The sequence below is a fragment of the Aquila chrysaetos genome, chromosome 13 (assembly GCF_900496995.4).
Source record: "Aquila chrysaetos chrysaetos chromosome 13, bAquChr1.4, whole genome shotgun sequence".
NCBI lineage: Eukaryota > Metazoa > Chordata > Aves > Accipitriformes > Accipitridae > Aquila > Aquila chrysaetos.
Window position 1 is genome coordinate 41,684,629 of NC_044016.1, and position 22,027 is coordinate 41,706,655.

At 61.8% G+C, this 22,027-nt stretch overlaps 2 protein-coding genes across 15 annotated transcripts; both read left to right on the plus strand.

The window, feature by feature from the left end:
* Positions 1-5,412: 5,412 nt before the first annotated feature.
* On the plus strand, positions 5,413-14,501 carry SLC20A1 (solute carrier family 20 member 1). Its single transcript, XM_041128317.1, is given in 12 exon segments — positions 5,413-5,442; positions 5,607-6,119; positions 6,225-6,280; positions 6,282-6,366; positions 6,453-6,538; positions 8,142-8,238; positions 9,967-10,086; positions 11,692-11,940; positions 12,034-12,583; positions 12,685-12,870; positions 13,203-13,287; positions 13,792-14,501. Coding segments are annotated over 11 exon segments (1,992 nt in total). The 5' UTR covers positions 5,413-5,442; positions 5,607-5,803; the 3' UTR covers positions 13,954-14,501.
* An 89-nt stretch (positions 14,502-14,590) lies between these two features.
* LOC115349851 (cytosolic purine 5'-nucleotidase-like) lies at positions 14,591-20,889 on the plus strand. 14 transcript variants are annotated; one of them, XM_030034624.2, is made up of 18 exons: positions 15,948-16,073; positions 16,604-16,677; positions 16,776-16,893; positions 16,982-17,077; positions 17,157-17,248; positions 17,365-17,422; positions 17,538-17,631; positions 17,754-17,807; positions 17,917-18,000; positions 18,152-18,193; positions 18,280-18,390; positions 18,544-18,610; positions 18,688-18,858; positions 19,038-19,089; positions 19,192-19,252; positions 19,390-19,566; positions 19,730-19,831; positions 19,937-20,889. In XM_030034624.2, the coding sequence occupies exons 1-18, from the start codon at positions 15,991-15,993 to the stop codon at positions 19,991-19,993; spliced, it is 1,593 nt and encodes a 530-aa protein (XP_029890484.1). In that variant the 5' UTR covers positions 15,948-15,990; the 3' UTR covers positions 19,994-20,889. The 14 variants fall into 14 exon arrangements, with proteins under 14 accessions (XP_040984254.1, XP_029890483.1, XP_029890477.1 ...); XM_030034625.2 differs by having other exon boundaries at positions 18,283-18,390; XM_041128320.1 differs by lacking the exon at positions 15,948-16,073 and adding an exon at positions 14,591-15,111 and having other exon boundaries at positions 17,350-17,422; positions 19,730-20,889.
* The last annotated feature ends 1,138 nt before the right edge of the window (positions 20,890-22,027 follow it).

Genomic DNA, 22,027 nt, shown 5'->3' on the forward strand with positions numbered 1-22,027 from the left:
AAGGCTGGAGACACATAAAGCCCACCAGGAAAGGTGGAGGAGGAACATGGAGTTTGGCTCTGCCCTTCCACCCCAGAGAGCCTGTCCTTCCTCTGGCAGAGCAGCCACACGCAGACACCTTCCCCTTAGGGCCAGTGGTTCCTCCTCCAGGAACCGGACCCTGCAGGAATCAGGCAAGATGTCTTGTCCTCCTCCCTACGTACACATGGACGCCTTTTGGATTGCCCCTTAGGCTTGCGGGGAAGATGGGCTCTGAGAGCATTGGGAAAAGTACAAGGCTTTCCTGGCAGGGCAGCAGAGGCATGAGCAGTTGAATCGCACGGATGTGCATGACTGCAGAGGCGTGAGCAGTCGAACTGCACGGACCTGCATGACTGCAGACATGTGATGCTTGGGAGGACCTAGGGAAACCCCAGGGTTGGGAAACTCCAAGGTCAGCAGTGCTGGGGCCCAGCGGAGGTGTGGTGGTGCGGAATCTCCTGCTCCCGCTGCCTTCAGCCCCCTCAGAAATGCCAAATAAAGCCCCCTGGGGCCAGCTCCCAGCTGGAGTCACCAGCCCGTGCCTGGCAGGGCGTTGATCTGCAGGGATTTGGGCAGGAGTGTGTGCTGCAGATCCGGGGGGGTGGAGGACGGCAGTGCATGGGCACAGCAGCCTCCCCCCGGGGTGGCCATGCACAGGCAGCTCACCCCTGTCTTGCCCCATGGGGGACTTGAGCAGGCATGGGGAGGGGAGCGGAAGGGAGCACCCAGAAAGGAAAATGGTGGACACCTGGGGGCACAGGGCTCTCTAAGGGTAGGATCAGCATGTGATCAACCCCGAGGGCTGCAGATGAGGCGCCCGGAGGGCAGCAGAGGAGAGGTGAGTGCTGGGCAATGGAAGCAGAGGAGGTGTGAGCCCACAGGAGAGGAAGGGAGAAGACCTGAGCCATTGTCCTGGGAGGGGAAGGGATCCGACACGGGGGCAAGCAGAGAGTATCTCGTCTCAGGCAGGGGTTGGTGGAGGAGATGTCAGCACGCATGGAGGGAAGGAAGGGACTTTGAGCATCCCAAGAGGGGAAGGAAAGAGACGTGAGTGACGCAGACTGGAGAATAAAAGGGATGTGAGCATGAACAAAGGAGAAATGGAGCATCAGAGCAGACACGGAGGGCAGTGGGAAGAGGTGTGAACAGGCACTGCGGGGAACGGAGGGGAGCTGTGAGCTCGTGTGGGAGGCTGGAGGAGCCTTGGAGGGGAAGCGATGTGCTCTGGGTGTGCAGAGGGGGGAAGGCTAGGGACGTGAGTGCTTATGGGGGGCATGGAGGGGGTCCAGGAGATTGCAGAGGGGAAGGGAGGGGATGAGGGTGCTCACGGAGGGGAAAGGATGTGAGCAAGCAGGGTGGTGTGGTGGGTTGACCTTGGCTGGATGCTGGGTGCCCACCCAGCTGCTTGGTCACTCCCCCTCCTCAACAGTACAGGGGGGAATACACAACAAAAGGCTTGTGGGTTGAGATAAGGGCAGGGAGATCACTCAGCAATTACCGTCACAGGCAAAACACTCGATTCGGAGAAATTAATTTTAATTTTTTGCCAGTTAACAACAGAGTAGGATAATGAGAAATAAGAGCAAACCTAAAACCACCTTGCCCCCACCCCTCCCTTCTTCCCAGGCTCAACTTCAGTCCCAATTTCTGCTCCACCGTGGACCTCCATGGGCTGCAGGGGGACAGCCTGCCTCACCATGGTCTTCCCCACGGGCTGCAGGGGAATTTCTTCTCCGGTGCCTGCAGCACCTCCTCCCCCTCCTTCTTCACTGACCTGGGGGTCTGCAGTTCTTTCTCTCACATATTCTTACTCCTCTCTCTGGCTGCAGTTGTTGTTGGGAGCAGTTTTTCCCCCTTCTTAAATATGGTGTCCCAGAGGTGCTACCACCACTGCTGACGGGCTCGGCTTTGGCCAGCGGCGGGTCCGTCTTGGAGCCGGCTGGCATTGGCTCTGCTGGACGTGGGGACAGCTTCTGGCATCTTCTCTGGCATCTTCTCCCTGGCTACCAAAACCTTGCACATAAACTCAATACAGGTGGGTACCGGGGGATCCGACATGCCGGGGACTGGAGGGGATGTAAGCTTACCTGGAGGGCAAGGCAAGGGCTGCAAGGACAGGGGAGGAACAGAGGGCTCTGGGAGTGCCGGGGGTGGTGTCCCCTCATGTGGGTCTGAGCGATGGTGGGGGGCTGGCAGGAGATTACATGGGCCAGGGGGACACTGGAGGAGACCTGAGCGAGGAGAGGGGTCTGTGAGGATTGGTCAGGAGTGGAGCCAGGATGGGCAGGGGTGGTGAACGCTGGGGTGCTGGAGTGTTCTGGGAGATGCTGGTGACATTTGGGGGTGTCTGGTGGGCCAGCGAGCATTGGAGTGCCCAGTGATGCTGTTGACTGTTGGGGCACCTTCAGGAGCCTCCAGATCAAAGCCAGTGCCGCGGCTGGGAGCACTGAAGCAAAGCAACTCGGCTCGGCAGCACCGAGAACCCTGTTCCCCTTCTGCTGTGCCATCCCATGGGCATTTGGGGCACCTGTGCTCCAGGAATCACACAGCTTCTCCCCCTGGAGCCTGCTGCAAAGGGGGAACACCCTGTGCCCAGGAGGATTTCAGGGGAAGGCTTAGCACCCAGCAGAGAAACCACAGCCTTGGAAACCTTCGGTGCATCAAACGCAGGATTTACAGACTTGCTCGTGTTATTGGGGCCTGTGGTTTTGTTGGTGAAATGGGCATGGGCTGGAGCAGTTCCGAGGTTGTTTCCCAGCAGCTCCCTCCGCGCCGGTGCCGTAAATGCCTTAAGTCTCATAGTCCTCACTGCTCAGGGAGGGCAGCTGCAAGAGCAGAGCTGCTGCAGGTCCAGGGTTCCCTCCTCCCAGTGTTGGCTGGACCTGCAGGGATTGCCCTTCTCTTTCTTGCTTAGGTATCCTGGTGGTGCTGCTGAGCTGTGCTTTGGCTCTGTGTTTGCATGGTAGCCCCTCTCCCCATGTCATTCACATCTCTGTCACAGCAAAGCCATGTCCCCGTGCAAGCCACTCGACAGGACAAATGGTGCAGCGAAGCGCTGGTGGCTGCTGGGCTGTCATCCAACCCAGGTTGCTTGATCTCAGCATAGGGCTCCTGCCCTTCAGATGGGAATCCCACATCTCCCATTCCGTCACCCAGTCCCAGGACACAACTGTCCCACAGCCCTTGGCCCACAGCCTGTAGGTACAGCTATAGATACAGCTACAGATAGGAATGTTGATACATAAATGACCTTTCTTGTTTCCCCAGAAACAGCAGCATTTGTACAGGTGACACCAGTCAAAGTCTTGGGGTCACTGGGGTTCGGAGATGCCATCTCAAGCCACAGCCAGCTCCTCCAAGCACTGCAGTGCCGCTGACTCCTCCTGTTGGGTCCCCACACTGCATGCATTCGCCTGGAGGCATCTCGGAGAGGCACCCACACCTGCTCATTCCCCAGCGCATCCTTAGCGCTGCAACCCTGTGTGCTCAGCGCTGCACCCTGCGTGCTCGATGCTGCTCCCCGTGTGCTTGGCCCTGCACCCCCTTTTGCTCAGTGCTGCACCCCATGTGCTCACTGCTGCACCCCCCCCATGCTCAGCGCTGCACTTCTCTGTGCTCGGCCCCGCACCCCACGTCCTTTGTGCTCTGCCTGCATGCTTGGAGCTGTACTCCACTGTGCCCGGTGCTGCACCCCCTGGGCTGCCTTTGCCCCTGCAGGGCTGCAGGCACACCTGGGTCCCTTCCCAGCTTTTGGGGTGCAGGGGGATGGGACCCGGGGGCCTGGGCCATGGGTCCTCCCAGCTTCATCCAGGAGCTTCTGCCTCAGTTTCCCCAGCAGACTCACCTGTCTAGGGCAGACGGGACCACCCAGGTGTGACAGGAATGTGGGACGCGGATGGTGTAAGGGCACGGGGTCATTCCCTGCTACCGCCTCGGGGGGGCTGAGAGGGGCGAGGGGATCCCAGGCTCAACACATGCCCCCGCCTCGCCCCCAGGCATGCCCTGGGCCGCGCTGCGGCTCTGCGCACCTAGCACCGCACGTGGCCGGGGACACAGGGCCCGCAGGGACACGGGACGGACTCTGGCCCGGTGACGCAGGGGCAGCAGGACAGCAGAGCCGGGGCACCCCGGCTGCTTCCCTCCTGCTGGGTGCCATCTGCGGGCCCACATCACCAGCGGCCCTGCGATGCGACAGCCCATGATGAACAAGCCCCAGCCAGCACCGAACCGCTGACCCGTGCCCTGGCACAACCTCCCCCGGCTGTACACCCCAGCTTCCCGTGCCGGGCTGACCCCCTGCCCCAGGGCCGAGATGCTGCGGCTCTGCCCGCTGAGCCGTGGTTCCTGCCGGGCAACGGTCACCCCACGGTGGGAACGGGGACCAGCACCCAACCCCCCCGGGCCACACGTGTGTGCGCACGTGGCGGCCCTGCGTGCGCACGTGCCCACGCACGAGGGATGCATGCATCAGCAGCATGCAGGGGTGCCCCCCTGGCTGTGCCACCCAGGCTGGGGGGACCCACAAACCTCCTGAGACCTCGTGGGATCCCCCAGGCTGTGGTCACCCAGCTGCAGTTGCTGGTGCCCTGGTGGGTCCTGGTGGGAACCGTTTTCAGTCCCTGGGTGGGGCCTTCGCCAGGGGCGAACCTGGGCTGTGCCAGTGCTGGAGCGTGGTGGGTGCCCTGGTGCAGTGGGTGCCCCGGTGGGGTGGGTGTCCCGGTGCGGTGGGTGCCCCACGGGCCACGTGCTGCTGCTGGGTGCTGGCCCCCAGCCGGTGCCAGCACAAGGCCTGCGTGTGACGCCATACAGAGCCCGGAGCAGCCCCGAGCCGCACCGTAGTGCCAGCCCGGTGGTCTAGCGGCTCGGTGCCCCCTGACCCGGCGCAGTACCGGTGCCATGCCTGGTCCAGCGCCACCGGGCCCAGAGCTGTACCGGGGCCGTGCTGGGGCCGAGCTCGGGGCCGTGCCGGCTGTAGGCCAGACCCACACGGACCCAAAGCAGACGGTGCTGGAGCCGAGCCCGCACCCGTGCCGGACGGGGCCGCTCCGCTCCGCTCCGCCGCTGAGCGCGCACGTGGTGCCGGGGCGCGCTGCCCGCGCGGGGGACGCAGCGGCCGGTGGGGCGGGGCCGGGGTTCTGTGCCGGGCGCCGGCCCAATGACGGAGCGGCCTCGCCCCTCTCCGGCGAGGAGCGGGCCAATGGGCGCCGCGGGCGGCGCCGCGCGTCAGGCGGGAGGAGGGGGAGTGGGGTGGGGGGGCGGGGCGGTGCGGCGGTCACGTGGGGCGGAGGGAGGCAGTTAAAGCGCGGCGGGCGGCGGGCGGTGGTGCCAGTCGGAGGCGGGAGGGGCGGCGGCGGTAGCGGAGCGGGAACGGCAGCGGAACGGAGCGGGCCCTTCCCGGTGATCGCGGCCCGGCTCGGCCCTGTCGGTGAGCGGCGGCCTACGGGCGGCGGCGTGGGGCGGGGCGGGCACATGGCGGCGGCGGAGGAGGAGAGGGCGGCGGCGCGCGCGGGACCGGCCGTTACCGGCGCGCGGGAAGGGCCGGTATCCGGTACCCACCTCCCTCCCCCCCCCCCCGCCCCGCTGAGCCCCGTCTCTCCCGCAGGATGAAGAACGGCGCAGGCCATGGCGCGGCAGCAGGGCCCCAGTCCCTGTGGGCGGCGGGGCCGTAGGACGACGGAGCCCCCCTGCGCCCTATAGCCACCCCCCCTCCCCTATTTAATTTTATACCTAATTTATTAATACCTTGCCCCGCTCCTCACACCCCCCTCCCTCCCCCCAAACCATGGACCCAACCCCCACCGTGCCCACCGTCCCCATGGCGGGCTTCCTCTGGATGCTGGTCCTGGGCTTTATCATCGCCTTCGTCCTGGCCTTCTCTGTCGGCGCCAACGACGTGGCCAACTCCTTCGGCACAGCGGTGGGCTCGGGAGTGGTGACCCTCCGGCAAGCCTGCATCTTGGCCAGCGTCTTTGAGACGGTGGGCTCCGTCCTCCTGGGAGCCAAAGTCAGCGAGACCATCCGGAAGGGGCTGATCGACGTGGAGATGTACAACTCCACGCAGCAGCTGCTGATGGCAGGTTCGATCAGCGCCATGTTTGGTGAGGAACGGGGGGCTCAAAATGGGGGGTGGGAGGGGAGCAGCATGCCCCAAGGTGCCCCTGTGACAGCTTTCTTACCAGGCTTTTCTTTTCCTTCTCCTCCAGGATCTGCTGTGTGGCAGCTTGTGGCTTCATTCTTGAAGCTCCCCATTTCTGGTACCCCACTGCATCGTTGGAGCAACCATTGGCTTTTCATTGGTGGCCCAAGGGCAAGAAGGCGTCAAGTGGTCTGAGCTGCTAAAGATTGGTAAGTCTGGCTCATGTGAGGCCTCCATGTGCCCCCGGGCTTCCCATTCCAGCAGTGGGATGCTGATCCTGCCTCTTCTCTCCTAGTGTTGTCCTGGTTCATCTCACCCCTCCTTTCAGGCATCATGTCTGCTATCCTGTTCTTCCTCGTCCGGAGGTTCATCCTCCATAAGGTAAGGGCTGCCCATCCCATTTTCGGACACCTAGGGGCTCCCGGCTGCTCCCTTATCTGCCCGTTGGGCTGCTTGGTTGGCTTACGTGCACCACAGCTCCTCCAGGCATGTCCATCATTGTGTTGACACTTGGGTGAGCCCTGCAGGAGGAGCTGAAGGGATGGGAGAACGAGACCTGTAGCCGCTCCCCAAAGCAGAGCCTGGGAGGTGCGGAGGCATCGCTTCACCTCCTCCAAAACATCGGTGCCAGGAGTGTCCTGCCTGGCCTCTGCGGAAACAGCTGCAGTTTCCAAGTAGTGAAGTAGCCCAGAATTGATAAGATCAGAGCTGCTTGTCAGGCTTTTCCTAAGTCCTGGTGCAAGGCTGGACCTCCTCCTGTGTCAGGCTGCAGATGAAGGCAATGACCAGCAGCGATGGCTTTTCTTTTTTAAGCCAGGAGGGCCAGAGTTGTCCCTGGCACTGTGGAAACTGCGCTTTCCTCCCATCTGGGGCCCCAGGTAGGGGTGAGGGGTGCTCAGGGTGGCTCCAGGGACACGCTCCCACTGTTGGGTGTGTCTGAAAGCCCAGAAAGAGGGATTGGGTACCCAAAGGTGCTTGAAATGGAGGCAGCACCTTTAGACCTCATCTTTCTGAGGTGATCATGACCCTGGAGCGCAGGATGCTGCCAGCCCTGAGCAGGGGTATCCAGCCAGCTGTACAGAGGAACTCCAACATTTTCTTCTGCATATTTGAGGTTACCTTAAATTATTTCAGGTTTTAGCTCTAACTATTTCTGGTTCAAGAGGTGTTAAGATCTTATCGCTGCTGGTTTCTACCTGGCAGCCCTTTAAAACAATTCAGCGTCACCGCTGTCAGAGCAACCTTGCGTAACTGGCCTTTCAAAGCTGGGCTGGCCCTGTCACGCTTCATTCTGGTGCTGAACAGTCCGGTTGCTCTGTCCTGCTCGGCATTCGGTAAGGCTCGGTGTGTTTGTACTGACATTAGACCCCAATTGCTGGGCAGCAGCGGAGATTAAGTGCTCCTGCTGCTTGGGTGACGGCCTCTCTGTGCAGGTATGTGGTCAAATAAGCTGCTTTGTGGGTAATGGACTTTTTTATTTCATCCAAGTCAGCTGGAAAGAGGTGAAAGCTTTGTCTGACAAATGGTTTTGTCTGAAAGTGCCTGGGGAGTTGAAAGAAAACATACGTGCAGCTGGAGGCTGTGGAGGTCCACAGGCTGTGGAGCCCCAGGAGGGGTTCAGGAGCCAGGCAGCCCCTTGCCGCAGGCACAGATGAGATGCTCCAGCCTTGGGAATGGTGGGATGCTCGTCTGGTCCTGCCCTGGCTTCCTGGGGAGCCTCATGGGACCCACAGTGTTCTCCCACTGTCTCTGCCCCAAGGCTGCTGGAGTGGGTCTGACAGTGGCAGCCCTGTGGGTTATTCTCTAAAAAGCTGTTGGGAGCACTGGCTTTTGGCAGGGCTTGCGGGAATGTGGTGAGTTGCTGTTGGCAGTTGACTGAAGGCACAAGCCACCTTTTGGGGAAGGGACTGTTGCTTGGCTGCTCCTCGGCTGCTGTGCAACCCTCAAGGTCTGGCTTCCTGCAGCACTGATCCTTGTTTTGCAGGCAGATCCTGTTCCCAACGGCTTGCGGGCTTTGCCCATCTTCTATGCCTGTACTGTGGGGATCAACCTCTTCTCCATCATGTATACCGGTGCCCCTTGTAAGTACACATCAGAATACTTGAACCTTAATTTTTAAATTCTTTATAAAACCCTCCATTAAATGCACGATTTACCCCTTTTTTGCTTTACAGGGCTGAAATCTCCTAGAAGGCGGCTGGCCTGTGCCGGTTACAGAAGGCTGCAGGCTAGCGTGCGCTGAGTTCTGGGCTAGATAGTTGCCCAACCAAAGAGACCTGCTCAAACTAAACCCCTCCAGACCTTTCTCCTTAGACTTCACAGGACTGGCAGATAACATGACTTCCCCTTACCTTCTCTTACCTGTGCTAAAACTCAGGTACCCGGCTGCCACTGAAGAGATTCCTCGGGCTGCCGGTAGCAAGGCTAGGAGCAGGGATGGAGGCTGTGCCTCCTGATTCACCTTGTCCCTAAGAATAAAGTAATTATCCCTGGCAAGAAGAGCTGGCACCTGTACTGAGAAGAGGAGTTTGTACTTCAGTTTGAGAAGCCAAATTGAAATGCTTGTTTGGCTGTTGTGTAGGGGGACAGGTTGCGGGCAGGACGAGGAGAGGACTTGGCAGGGAGGGTGGCTTTGCCTGCAGAGCTGGAGCCTCCGTAACCTCCGTCTGCTGGGGTGACTTGGTGTGAGCTGTTTTTGGTCTGAGCATGGGTTTCCTGTTATGGAGGAGTTGCTGGAGGTGGGGTGAAGGCAGTCAGTGCTGGCTCTGCAGGGTTTTCTCTGTAAACAGTGGCTAGAAGAATTTTTGAAGGGATGTCAGCTTCCCCTTCCTTTGGCTTTCCAGCCTGGGGAGAAGGCAGGGTTGCTGCGGTGCTGCTGGGGGCACCAGGGCTGCAAAGCAGCAGCGGTGCTGCTCCAAGATCACTTTGTACCTTGGCACCCCCAAGGTGGATTTGCGTTTATCCCAAGTCCTGAGCTGCAGGAGGGCTGGGTGAGCTCTGTGCCACTCAAGTACGGGGTTTGTAGCCTTCAGTGAGCCGGGCTTGGTGTAAGCAAATAGCCACACGCATGGGTAAAATAGCTGTGATGTTGCTGGTGGTGCATTAGGAGCAGTAAATTATTGCCTGCAGTGGAAGATGCAGGAGTTGAGCGGTCACAAGCACCTGATACCCCAACTGGGGGCTGCAGCAGGCTGTAAAATGCAAAACCTTTGCTAGAAGTCACGCTGCATGTGAGAATGCTTGTAACTAGGTCACATAACACCTCGGATGCCTTGAAGCTTGAGCTTAAGTTCCTAGGGACTTGTCGGGCAGGAGAACCATCTTCCCCCAGCAGCTGGAGGAGTTAATGGAGACATGGGGCTCTCTGGTGGGAGCAGCCCAGGTCCTGCATATCCTCTCCCCGACCGGGGAAAGTGGCGCTGTCGCTGCAGTAGCCGTGCTGGGTGGTTTTTTTTTTTTTTTCTTGACATTGCAGCAAGTGAGGAGACAAGGGCTGTGAGGAGCCTCCAGTCCCTGCTCGGGGCACGCACTGGTCCCTGATCGGGTTTGGCTGCGGGAGGGAGGGGAAAGTGTCTGCACGTGTGAAAGATTAGCTTGTGATGGGGGAGATGTAACCGCAGGGGGGGCTTCTGTGTGGGTTAAGCTCTCAGTGCGGTCAGTGATGGCTTTCCACTGGCATTTCTCCCTGGCAGGCGAATTAGCTCAGGGATGTTGCAGGTGATGGAGTCCCTGTGCCAGGAAGAGCAAAGTCATATGTCGAGGAGGCTTTTGCCCAGAGGTTTTCAAAGATCCGTTGTTTTATTTCCTAGTGCTGGGCTTTGACAAACTTCCTCTGTGGGGTATCCTCCTAATTTCGGCGGGGAGTGCTGTTGTCTGTGCTCTCGTCGTCTGGTTCTTTGTATGTCCAAGAATGAAGAAGAAAATCGAACGTAAGTAATGCCTCTCTCTTTGCAATCCTTTGGAGAAGGGCACTCTCAGACTAACCAACTTCTTTTCCCAGCGGGAGATCTCATTAGCCGCAGGGCTGTTATTAGCAGGGATCCTCAGCTTCAGTTATCGCTTAAGCTGCTCTGCAAACCCTGAGTCACTGGGGCTCGTCTCATCAACCTGGACCCTGCGTGCTCTTAACCTGCAGCAGCACCAGAAAGCTGTTCCCTGGGTCCCCAGAATACCCCTCAAAGTAGCTGTTGTGCTGCTGAGCGGTGTCTGGCAGCTGATTTCTGTGCAGGGTGATCTTTCCTTGAACTGCACCAGACAGCAGGCAATACAAACGAGCCTGATTTCTCTGTTTAATAGAGAAGAAGAAAAGGCAGGAGACAACCTGCCTGTTAACCGGTGTAACCTTTAATCCTCTGCATACCTGCTGATCAATCTTTGGCCTGGCAGATGCAGATCACAAGTTTAAAGCTGTGTAAGCTGATGAAATCCTTTCCCTGTAGCTCAAAAAAAAAAAAAATCTCTATTGAAAGGCATCCAAAAGAGCAGTCCCGAGTTCTGCCTCCTGAAAAGTACAGGCAGCTCTCCTGGAGCCGTGTGTGGTCTTGCATATAAATTTTGTGTGCAGTCTGGGGCACTTAAGGAACTGGAGATGAGGGGATAACCAGTGTCCTTGTCAGACTGGTGTAATTGGGGTGTGACTAACAGCTTTATAGCTGCCCTTGACATTCTTCCAGCTGTTCAAGCTTCGGCTTAACTCCGGCCTGCCAGACAGGCTCCCCTGCCTGCTAAGGCAGCCTGCCTGCTGGAGAGCATTGCTGGGAGGAGGGTGGTGATGCAGGGGGAGATGAGCTCTGCAGGGGCTTGATGCCAGGGTGAGGGGCTGGATGTGACAGCCCAGCCCTTGCAGGGAGCAAACTAGCTTGGAAATGGTCATGTTCGTGACAAGGAGGTGGTTTTTGTTGTTGTCTGAAGGAGCTGACCTCATGTTTTCACCTGGAGAAAACATGCTTTTCCCGGTAGAGGGGGAGTAACAGCCTCAGCTTCCAGGGCTTGGTGCCGCTGGCTTGGCTCTTCCAGTGGGACAGGAAACCAGGCTGCCCTCAGGAGGTGTTTGTCACCCACCAGTGGGAGCTGGAGAGGAGCCCAGACAGGCGAGTCCTCCTGGCAGGCTGGAGCTGATGGGCTGGCAGAGGAGCTGGGCTCTTCTGGGCACCTTCCCATCAGCTTCAGGGGTCACAGCCACCCCAGAAGCAGGTCCAGAGCATCCCACGGCTGGCGGGAATGGGACAAACATGGCTCAAAGAGGAACCTCTGCTGTAGGAAGAATGGGCATAAAAGCCCCATAATGGTGCTCACCACACCCCGTGTGGGTGGGGGGGGTCTAAAAATAGGAGATGAGCTGGCTTGTGACGGTTTGGCTGTTGTGCCCGGGACAAGGTGCGACTGCCCAGCAGTTTCCAAAGTTCAGGATGGGGGGGAAGCTGTAAATTTTTTATTTGGCTGCCATAAATCTGAGTGGTGAGGGGTGTGGGCTTGCTCCTGGTGTTGGGGGTGGTGGTGGGAAGGGGTTTGATGGCAGCTGCCTCCCTTCACAGGAGAGATCAAATCCAGTCCTTCCGAAAGCCCCTTGATGGAGAAGAACATCAGCCCGAAGGAGGACCATGAGGAGCCCAAGGTGCCCCTGGGTGATGCCAAGAGCCCCGTTGCTGATGTGGGGTCGGCTACACCCCACCGGGCAGCAGTGGAGGAGAGGACAGTCTCCTTCAACCTGGGGGACCTGGAGGAGGCCCCGGAGCAGGAGAGGCTCCCCAGCCTTGACCTGAAGGAAACCAGCATTGACAGCGGTGAGTGGTGGGGGATGATATGGGGGTGCCAGGGTGGTCTCCCCCCACCGCAGGTACCCCTGGGTGCTAAACCCCCACCATCTCCCTTGGCAGGAGCCGTTCGGCTGCCCAACGGCAACATCGTCCAGTTCAACCAGGCCATGGGCCACCAGATGAGCTCCAGCGGACAGTACCAGTACCACACCGTGCACAAGGACTCCGGTCTCTACAAGGAGCTGCTGCATAAACTGCACCTGGCCAAGATGGGGGACTGCATGGGGGACTCAGGGGACAAGCCCCTGCGGCGCAACAACAGCTACACTTCCTACACCATGGCCATCTGCGGCATGCCCCTGGACTCGCTCCGCGCCAAGGAGGGAGAGGAGATGGAGAAGCTGACCTGGCCTGTGGCGGACACCAAGAAGAGGGTCCGCATGGACAGCTACACCAGCTACTGCAATGCGGTGGCAGATGCCCACCCGGTGGCTGATGTGGATCTGAACACAGCCCAGGTGGAGATGGGCATCAGCGACTGCAAGGGCAGCAGTAGCTCCCTGGAAGAATGGCATGACCAGGACAAACCCGAGGTGTCCCTCCTCTTCCAGTTCCTGCAGATCCTCACAGCCTGCTTTGGCTCCTTTGCTCATGGTGGCAATGATGTCAGGTCAGTTGGGTCAGCAGGAGTGGTGGGGTTGCTTGCTGGGGCTGGTGCCCACCTTGCCCAGGGCCTCTGGCCCTCTAGACCAGCTCTTCTTTCTCTTCCAGCAATGCCATAGGGCCCCTGGTCGCACTCTACCTGGTCTATCAGACGGGTGATGTGGCTACCAAGGTGGCAACTCCCATCTGGCTGCTGCTCTATGGAGGTGCAGGGATTTGCATCGGCTTGTGGGTCTGGGGAAGGAGAGTCATCCAGACGATGGGGAAGGACTTGACTCCCATCACACCATCAAGGTAAGGTCTGCCTTGGGGCAGGGGGAGGCTTCAGGCAGTCCTAGAGCTGCATCCTGCCCTTGGAGCCCCTCTCCATGCTCTCTTTGGGGGTTCCATTGCTCAGGTGGTAGAGCTGGGGCATGTGTGGCCCCATAATGCTTCCCTGCATCCCTTGGGGGGTGTCAGTCTGGGGCTGCTGGGGGTCTGGAGAGCCAAGTGAGAAGCTGACCCTGCTGCACAGGGTATGCCTGGGGAGAGCGGTGCCATGTTTGGCTTGGGCTGAGCCAGCCTGATGTGCTGGGTAGCGCAGGGGGTCTGGTGCCTGGGTTCTCATGTGCTTTCTGTCTCTGCAGCGGCTTCAGCATTGAGCTGGCGTCTGCCCTGACGGTGGTGATTGCCTCCAATGTTGGCCTCCCCATCAGCACAACCCACTGCAAGGTAGGTGGAGGTGGCAGGAGGGCGATGGTGCTGGCTCGGTACAAGCTCAGCTTCCCCCAAATCCTGGTGCTATTAAGGCTGAGCTATGTGGGAGGTTCCAAACAGGCTGCTGGCCAGCCTTCAGGTCCCAGCTCTGCCATTTGCATCTCAATGTGGGGTGGCAGCAGCTGCCCAGGGCTGGGGGGAGTCCCCCGGGTGAGGGGGCACTCAAGGAGGTGATGGGAGAACAAAACCCCTTTGATGGACTCCAGGGCTCTGCCAAGCAGCCATGGGAACCCGAGTGCTGCACTGCCCTGTCCTCATCACTGCTCTGGGATGGCAGCTCCTCACCCTGCTCTCCCAGCATGGTGTCTGCTGGGTCCCCAAGGGCTGAAGCAAGACCCTTGGCCCCATGGCTGAGGCTTTCCCTGGGCACCCCTGGGCAAGGCTGTTGTGGGGTGGTGGGCACCCCATGGGTGCCCCGTCCTGCTGCAATGCTGAGCTGTGCCCTGGCTCCTTGGGCAGGTGGGCTCCGTGGTCTCGGTGGGCTGGCTGCGTTCCAGGAAGGCGGTGGACTGGCGCCTCTTCCGCAATATCTTCATGGCCTGGTTTGTCACTGTCCCCATCTCGGGTCTCATCAGTGCCGCCATCATGGCTGTCTTCAAGTACGCTGTCCTGAAGGTGTGAGGGCACTGGGGCTCGCGCTGCTCCTGCTTCCCTGCTGCCACCCTCCCCTCCAGGAGCCGGGGAGGCTTGTCCCACCGTGGGATGGGGGCTACCATCATCTCTGGGGCTTCCTCAGTTCTGCGTAGTGTTGTCACTGAAGTATTTTTTTTTTTTAATATAAATGTCTTGGCGCTAAGTTTCTAGAGGGGGGTGCAGTGCTGAGGCTGTGCCTGCCCTTGGTGTGACTCCCCTGCTGTGCTGTAGCTTTAGATTAGCAGTTATGGGAGGCCACTTTTTTTTATTTTTAATGACTTAATTAAAATCCCCTGGCAGTGATTCCTCTTTGAGTAAGGACTAGGGCTGGTCCTTGCCCCTGCTGGGAGGGCTTGGGGGCTGTGGGGCATCCCCCCATGGTGGGCTATGTGTGCTGCGTTCAGCTTTGCCTCCATCGCTGTAGTGGTGCGGACATCAGGCGCTGCCCAACCATCCTGCTCGGGGGTCCCTGGGGGCAGCCCCCTGGCCCACCCCTCACTGCTGCTACCTCGGACTCAATAAAGATTTCCTTCGTATGCCAGTGCTGATGCTGATGCTGGGGCTGGGGGGGCGCTGCTGGGGTGGCCCTGGGCACTGTCCCCAGTCACATGCTGCCCCACAGCCTCTGCCCTGCCCCTCCTTGGATCCACGCCCTGGGAGGGAGCCGGGACTGGGGCAGCTGATAAGAGCCCCACGTGTCCCCCAGTGTCATGGGACTGGCTGTAAACAGCTCTGGGCTTCACCCCAGCCCTGCATAGGGGGGTTATCAGGGCCCCACACCTGGGGGGGGGGGGCAGTTCCTAAGCCTGTTACCAGCCTGATTGCCCCCAACCCTGGGGCCGCAGCTGCACCTGCTGTCCCCTCCATGTCCCCATCCCCAGTGATGCTCCCTCCTGTTCCAGGGGGCCCAGCCCTGGTCAAGGCCAGGCAGGGGGGGACCCACGTCAGCGGGTTGGCACCAGGGTGTTGCAAGAGCTGTGGGTGATTGCAGTGGGACTGGTGCTGGCTGAGGCAGCTTGGACACCTGTGGGTCCCTGGGGGTGCTGAGCCCTGCCTGGGGTTGGAGGCATGAGGATGTGCGGACATGGGGGCTTGGGAACGTGCCCCATGGGGTTTGGGGTGTGCCTTGCGGAGCTGCGTGGGGATGTGACCCATGGGGACCGGGACATGGATGTGAGTCAATGGCATGCGGATGGGGACGAGTCCCGTGGGGATGGGAATGTGCCAGTCGGGCCCCATGGGGATGAGGACGTTTCCCCCGGGACTGGTCTATGTCCCGCGGGACGTGGGTGCCCCCTCCTGTACCCATCCCTCCAGTGTGAGGTGCTGGGGGTGGCCCCTGGTGCCGGACACCCCCCCCCCCCCCCAGTGCCGCGCAGCCCCCCCCCCCCTTTCCAGCTCCCGCCCCTCTCGGGGGGAGCGGGGGGGGGCCGGGGCGCCCATCGGGGCGGCGGCGGGGCCGGGCCTTGACCCCGGTTAATGATTCGCTGCCGGTCGCTCCCCGCTGCCAGCGGCCCCGCCGCTGGGCAAACACCGGCCCCGGAGCTCCAGGCCGGGCCGGGCCGGGCGCCGCGGCTGCTCCGGGCGCCGCGGCTGCTCCTGGCGCCGTCGGGGCCGGGGCCGTGGGAGGGCGCTTCCTCCGGGGGGGGGGGGCGCCTTTTGGGGGTGCGTGAGAGAGGCATGCTCTATTTGGGGGTGTATGGAGGGGCGCTGCCCCGGGGGGGGGTGCACGGCGGGGGGGACGGACTACCCCCCCATTTTGGGGTGCACATGGGGGGATGCTGCCCCATTTGGGGGCTCATTGACCCATTTTGCGGGGGGGGGGCGCACGAGGAGGGGGAATCACCGCCCCATTTGGGGGGTCACCACCCCGGGGTGCCCCGGGTCCCGTCCCGGCTGTTGCACCCGGGGTGGGGGGGGGGGGGGGGGGGGGGCGGGGGCCGGTGCCGGGGGCCGGGTCGGGGCGGTCCCGCGGGGCCCCGTTAAAGCGGCGGCGGCTGGAGGCGGCGGCCGGAGGCGGCGGCGATGGGCAGCGAGGGGGATCGGGGCCCGGCGGCGGCCCCGGGCCCGGGCGACCCGCGGGCGCTGCGGAGGGACTGCCAGCACCGGTGGGGCCGGGGGGCGGCCGGGGGGGTTGGGGGGCAGGAGCGGGAGAGAGGGGGCTCGAGGGGGGGGCGATCGGGGGCAGCAGGACCTGGAGCTGCGGGGAGACGGCTGGTGGGGGTGGGCAGGTGGGGAGGAGGGCATTTGTGGGGTGGCAGGACCCGAGGGAAGGATCCCAGGGGTGCAAGTACGGGGGAGGACCCTTGGGGGGGTGGGGGAGAGGGCAGAGGCCCTGACGGGACCCCCCATGTAGACAGGCTGGGGGGGGGGGGAAGGCCAAAACAGGGGGCTCATTATCCCCCCTCCCTGCCCTGCACTCCTCTCCCTCCGCCGGCTCCATTTCCAGCTCAAAAGCCCATTTTTCTGCTCCAATAACTCACTGTGGGGCCCCTGGGCCAGGGCGGGCACGGAGCCCCCACAGCCCCCTGGCCAGGAATGGGGGACATGGGGACAGGTCCTCCTCCTCTGTGCCGCCCCCAGCCCTAGACAACCCCTCACCCCCATACCTGCCCCCCCCCCGCCTGGTCACCTCCAGGATCTTCGTCAACCGGAGCCTGGCGCTGGAGAAGATCAAGTGCTTCGGCTTTGACATGGACTACACCTTGGCCAGTGCGTTTTTGGCGCGGGGGGGGAGGCTGAGGCAGGGTGGGAGGGTGGCGGGAACCCCACCAGCCCATGCCCATGCCACGCTCCCTGTCTCCCTGCAGTGTACAAGTCCCCTGACTACGAGGAGCTGGCCTTCGTCCTGCTGCTGGAGCACCTCGTCTCCATCGGGTACCCCCATGAGATCCTCGCCTACAAGTACGACCCCACCTTCCCCACGCGGTGAGTGCCGGCGGGTTTTGGGGGACACACAGGGGATGGGGGGGGCTGTCAGTAGGAACCCCACCCGCTGATGGGGTGTGCGGCACAGGGGGCTGGTGTTCGATGCCCTGTACGGGAACCTGCTGAAGGTGGACTCCCACGGGAACCTGCTGGTCTGCGCCCACGGCTTCCGCTTCCTTAAGGGGTGAGTCTGGGAACCCCGGGGGGGGACAGACAGGGAGGGAACCCTCGATATGGGGTGCAGCTCCATGCTCCTTCCCCAGGGCCGAAATCCTCCACTATTACCCCAACAAGTTCATCCAGCGGGACGACATGAAGCGCTTCCACATCCTCAACACCCTCTTCAACCTCACGGGTGAGTGAGACTTCCTGCCCCCCCCCCCCCGCCCCAGGCCCCCCAACCCCATCGTGGGTTGCTGCCCTCCCCCTGTGCCCCCCCCGCATCCCCTCTCACAGCCCCCTCCCCGGCAGAGGCCCACCTCTACGCCTGTCTCGTGGACTTCTTCACCAACTGCTCCAGATACATCAAGTAAGAGGGAGATGGTGGGTGGGGGCTTGGACCTGGTGGGTCGGGGATGGGGGGGGGGGGTGCCTCCCCTCAGCAGGGCAGCCCCTTCAACCCCCCTTTTTCCTGACTGTTGCAGCTGTGACACTGGCTACAAGCATGGAAACCTCTTCATGTCCTTCCGCAGCATGTTCCAGGATGTGCGCGAGGCCATGGACAGTGTCCACCTCTCGGTGGGTGCAGTGGGCAGGGGGCTGGCAGAGTGGGGGGGGTTTGCTGGGGGGCATGCTGAGAGTACTGGGGACACCCCCCACCCCCAGGGAGGTTTTGGCCAGACCATCCATCCCCTCTGCAGGGCTGCTTGAAGGAAAAGACACTGGAGAACCTGGAGAAATATGTAGTGAAGGACGTGAGTGTCTGTGGACCCCCCTCCCTGTGGACCTCTCCCCACCCTGGTCCCCTCAGCTGGGTCCCCGTGGCCCCCCCAGCCCCTCCCGCCCTGACTTTCCCCTCGCCAGCCCCGGGTGCCGCTGCTGCTGAGCCGCATGAAGGAGGTGGGGAAGGTCTTTCTGGCCACCAACAGCGACTATAACTACACCGACGTGAGTAGGGGGTGTCTGTGTCTGTCGTGCGTGTCCCACCCCCCCACCCCCGGCTCCAGCCTGCCCTGGGGGGGCCCTGGGTGGGGGCAGAGCGCAGGCAGGGGTCTGCCCTCCCTGGGGACAGTGGTGGAGATGCCGGCTGTCCTTGCAGGCCATCATGTCCTATCTGTTTGACTTCAGCGATGGGCACAAGGTGAGTCTGCCCCCGGTGTGGGACGGGTGGGGGGTGCAGGGTGCCATTGGCATCCCCTCCCTGAATCCCTCCAACCTGACACCCAGCAGGCCGAGACCCCGCAGCGCCCCTGGCGATCCTATTTCGACCTCATCGTGGTGGACACCCGCAAGCCACTCTTCTTCGCCGAGGGCACTGTCCTGCGCCAAGTCAACACGGTGGGGACCCCTCCACTGCCATGGGGCCAGTGGGCACTGTCTGGGCACCACAAGGGCTCCCGCGGGCATGGGGGGGGTGGATTCGCAGTTGGGTGGGCACCGAGCAGGCACAGGTAACAGTACTCCCCGTCCTGGGGTCCTCTTGTCTCGTAGGATACGGGGAAGCTGCGCATTGGGACGTACACCGGTCCGCTCCAGCACTGCGCCGTCTACTCCGGCGGTGAGCGCCCAGCCAGGCTCCATGGGCAGCTCGGGGGAACATGCCCGCACCGTCACCCTGACTTCTGGCTGTCGCAGGCTCCTCGGATGTGGTGTGTGACCTGCTGGGCGTGAAGGGCAAAGACATCCTCTACATGGGGGACCACATCTTCGGGGACATCCTCAAGTCCAAGAAGCGTCAGGGCTGGCGTACCTTCCTGGTGGTGCCAGAGCTGGCCCGCGAGCTGCAGGTCTGGACGGAGAAGAGCGGTGAGCAGCGCCCGGCTAGGGACACAGCCAAGCCCAGCTAGGGGAGGTGGCTTGGAGCCTCCTGCCCCCGCTTCGATGGCAAAACCAGCCCCGGTGAGGTGTGCCCAGACACCCTGTGTCGGTTGTGCTGGGCAGCACTGGACATTGCCCGCACTGAGCTGGCCCCGTTACACTTGCAGAGCTGTTTGAGGAGCTGCGGAGCCTGGACCTTTTCCTGGCGGAGCTGTACGAGTGAGTGGGCACTGGGCAGGCAGGGGGCATGGGAGGGGGGGGGTGCAGGCACACATGGGGGACCCTCCAGGCGAGCCCCCAGCCGGGTCTCTCCCACTCCAGGCACTTGGACAGTGGCAGCAGCGAGCGCCCGGACATCAGCTCCATCAAGCGTCGGATCCAGGTGATGCCTGGGGCACCATCCCAGTCGGCACATGGCTCAGCCCCCCCCCCCCCCCCGGATTTCCTCCTCGTCCGTGGAGGGGGGAGCACCGCAGGGGGTGTTGGGTGCCCTGACCACCCAACCCGCTGCATGCGCAGAAAGTCACGCACGAGATGGACATGTGCTACGGGAAGATGGGCAGCCTCTTCCGCTGCGGCTCACGCCAGACGCTCTTCGCCAACCAGCTGATGCGCTACGCAGACCTCTATGCCGCCTCCTTCATCAACTTCCTCTACTACCCTTTCAGCTACCTCTTCCGAGCACCCCCTGTCCTGGTATGCAGCTCCCAGCCCCCCCTGCTCACCCACCGTGCCTCAGTTTCCCTCCCTGCCTGGGATGGGGAGGCAGCTACAGGGATGTTGGAGGCGTTTGGTGGGCACCCAACCCCTTGGCTGGTTGGTGCTTGGCCCCTCTCTGCAAGCCTTCTCCCTGCCACAGATGGCACACGAGTCGACGGTGGAGCACGGCCGCCTGGACGCGGGGGAGGCAGGCACGGCCCTGGCACCCTGGCTGGCCCAGCACGGCCACCCTGGCCAGCAGGTGGGTGGCAGGGGACCGAGGAGCAGAAGGGCAGAGGAGTCCCAGCACCAGCAACCCAATGCCAGTGGGGTCCTGTGCCCACTGAGCCCCGCACCTCCTTCTCAGGTTGCTGGGGTACGCCGGGACTCCAGCGGGGAGGAGGAGGATGATGGAGAAGCCTGAGCCCACCCCAGCGCCGACGGCTGCTGAGCTGGCAGTAGCCAGCCCCCAGCAGGGCATTTGGTGGCCCCAGACCACTTGTGCTGCCAGCCTGAAGCCACCCGTGGTCAGCTACCACCTCCAGTGGCCACAGGACAGCTGGTGGCCCTGGCCCATACCCCATGTCACACCTCTCTCCGTGCAGCATTGCCCTTCTCCCGACTGTGCCAGGAGCTGGGAGAAGGGCCCCCCAGAGCCCACGGGCTGCCCGGTGCCCCCACTTTCACTCATGGGTCCCCTCACCAGCATCAGCTGCTTCTCCCAGCCAGCTCGACGCCAGGCTGGGGCCGCCCAATGCCAGGGAGAGCCAGCAGCGCTGCTGCCGCGGGTATTGCTGGAAACCTGCTTTGCATGGATCGGTGGTCCCAGCAGCCCCTGCCCCTCCAGCTTCAGTGTCTGGCCCAGGCACCATGGCGCTGGCGCCTGGCTCCCAGTGGAGGTGTGTGGATGTTGCTCAAGCACAGAAGGGCTCTGGAGGCACCTGCTGCTCCCTGGGAATCCCTTTTACTCGCTATTACCCTCTTCTGTTTTCTACCCGTTTCTATTTATAAAAGATGCTCAAACTCCTGGCACCGCGGAGGCATGAAATTGGCTATTTTAAAGGAAAACTGCTTTGCCCCTGAGCCTGGGAGGTGGGGGCAAAGGGCAATTCCCAAATCCTCAGCCAGCAGCTGGGACAAGTGCAAGCCCCTGGGCGGAGGGTGGCAGCCCCAAGACACCCACCGCTCTGGCGGCACTGCCCTGCACACCAGAGGAGGGGGCCGGGCCTGCCACCCTCCCCAGACCCATGCCTGGAATTCCAGCTACTGCTCTAAGACTTCTTCCAGCATCGAGGTTTCTCAATAAAGATGCTGACCCAACGGTGGTGGTGGCTATGTCGGGAGGAGGCAAAAGGGTGGGATGAGGACTGGACCGCTGTTTGCTAGGGACAGGGAGGTGACGACAGGGCTCCCCTCTGCCCTTCATGGCAGCCGCACCGCTTTACTCCTCACAGCAGGGAAACCATCCCAATCCACAGCAACCGTCCCTGCGGCAGTACACCACCACCACCCCGCCACATCCCCCACCCCCCCCCACCCACCCCCCCCCCCCCCCCCCACCCCCCCCCCCCCCCCCCCCCCCCCCCCCCCCCCCCCCACCCCCCCCCCCCCCCCCCCCCCGCCATCCACCATCCCCCCAGCAATCCCCCCAGCAGGAAACGAAACTTCTCCAGGCAGGGAGAAGGGGAAGGAAAAAAAAACAACTAAACCCTGGAGGGCGCAGGTTGAAATTTGAATTGGCCAATCGAGACCCGCCAGGTGCACCGAGGTTACCCTCCTGGCTAATAGGGATTAAATGCCCACAGGTGGGATTTGACAGGGCTATAAAGGGGGTCCCGACGGAGGACATGTTGGAGCCAGTCCTCCTTGGAGTGGTGGGTCTGCAGGTGGGGACTCCCCCTCTGGTCGGGGCACTACCCAGGGTAACTCCTCAGGGGAGAGAGCTCTCAGCTTTTGGGTGAGTGATATGTGCGTTTTGGAGCCATCACTTTAAATCTTGGGGATTCTTAAGTCGGCCGTGTAGTATTAATTCTCTTTACATCATCGAGCCTGTGGTTTTATAAAATGTTACCGGACTTCTAACTAACTTTTACTGAAGAATAAATCTGAGTTTTAACACCTGTTGGATTTGGTTATGCATGCATCTGTAACAGTCTTGTCACCAGCTGCCTTGTGCCACTGCTTGCTCTTGGTGCGAGGACAGCCCTTGAGGGAGGGGAAGCTGCTGTAGTGGCCCTGAGCGCACTAATGGGGCTCAGCTGCCCTCGCTGGCCTGTCGCAGACCCCCAGCCATGCCCAGGGGGCTGGCAGCCTGCCCTGCTGCATCCCCAGGACCTCTGCGCCCCTTGCGTGTGCCGCCTTCAGCCTCCTCGGGGCCTGTGCGGGAGCTGCTGTGGTCCCGCAGGTACCCCAGGCCCTGCAGCCCTTCGCCAGTCTGGCGTAGCTGGTGCTGCTACGA

Coding starts and splice junctions, on each gene's coding strand:
- LOC115349851 (XM_030034613.2), top strand. CDS start 15,665: ATGGAGGGGCGCTGCCCCGGGGGGGGGTGCACGGCGGGGGGGACGGAC. Junction 17,632..17,753: donor TGGACAGTGTCCACCTCTCG/GTGGGTGCAGTG, acceptor TCCCCTCTGCAG/GGCTGCTTGAAGGAAAAGAC. Junction 18,859..19,037: donor GGTCTGGACGGAGAAGAGCG/GTGAGCAGCGCC, acceptor TTACACTTGCAG/AGCTGTTTGAGGAGCTGCGG.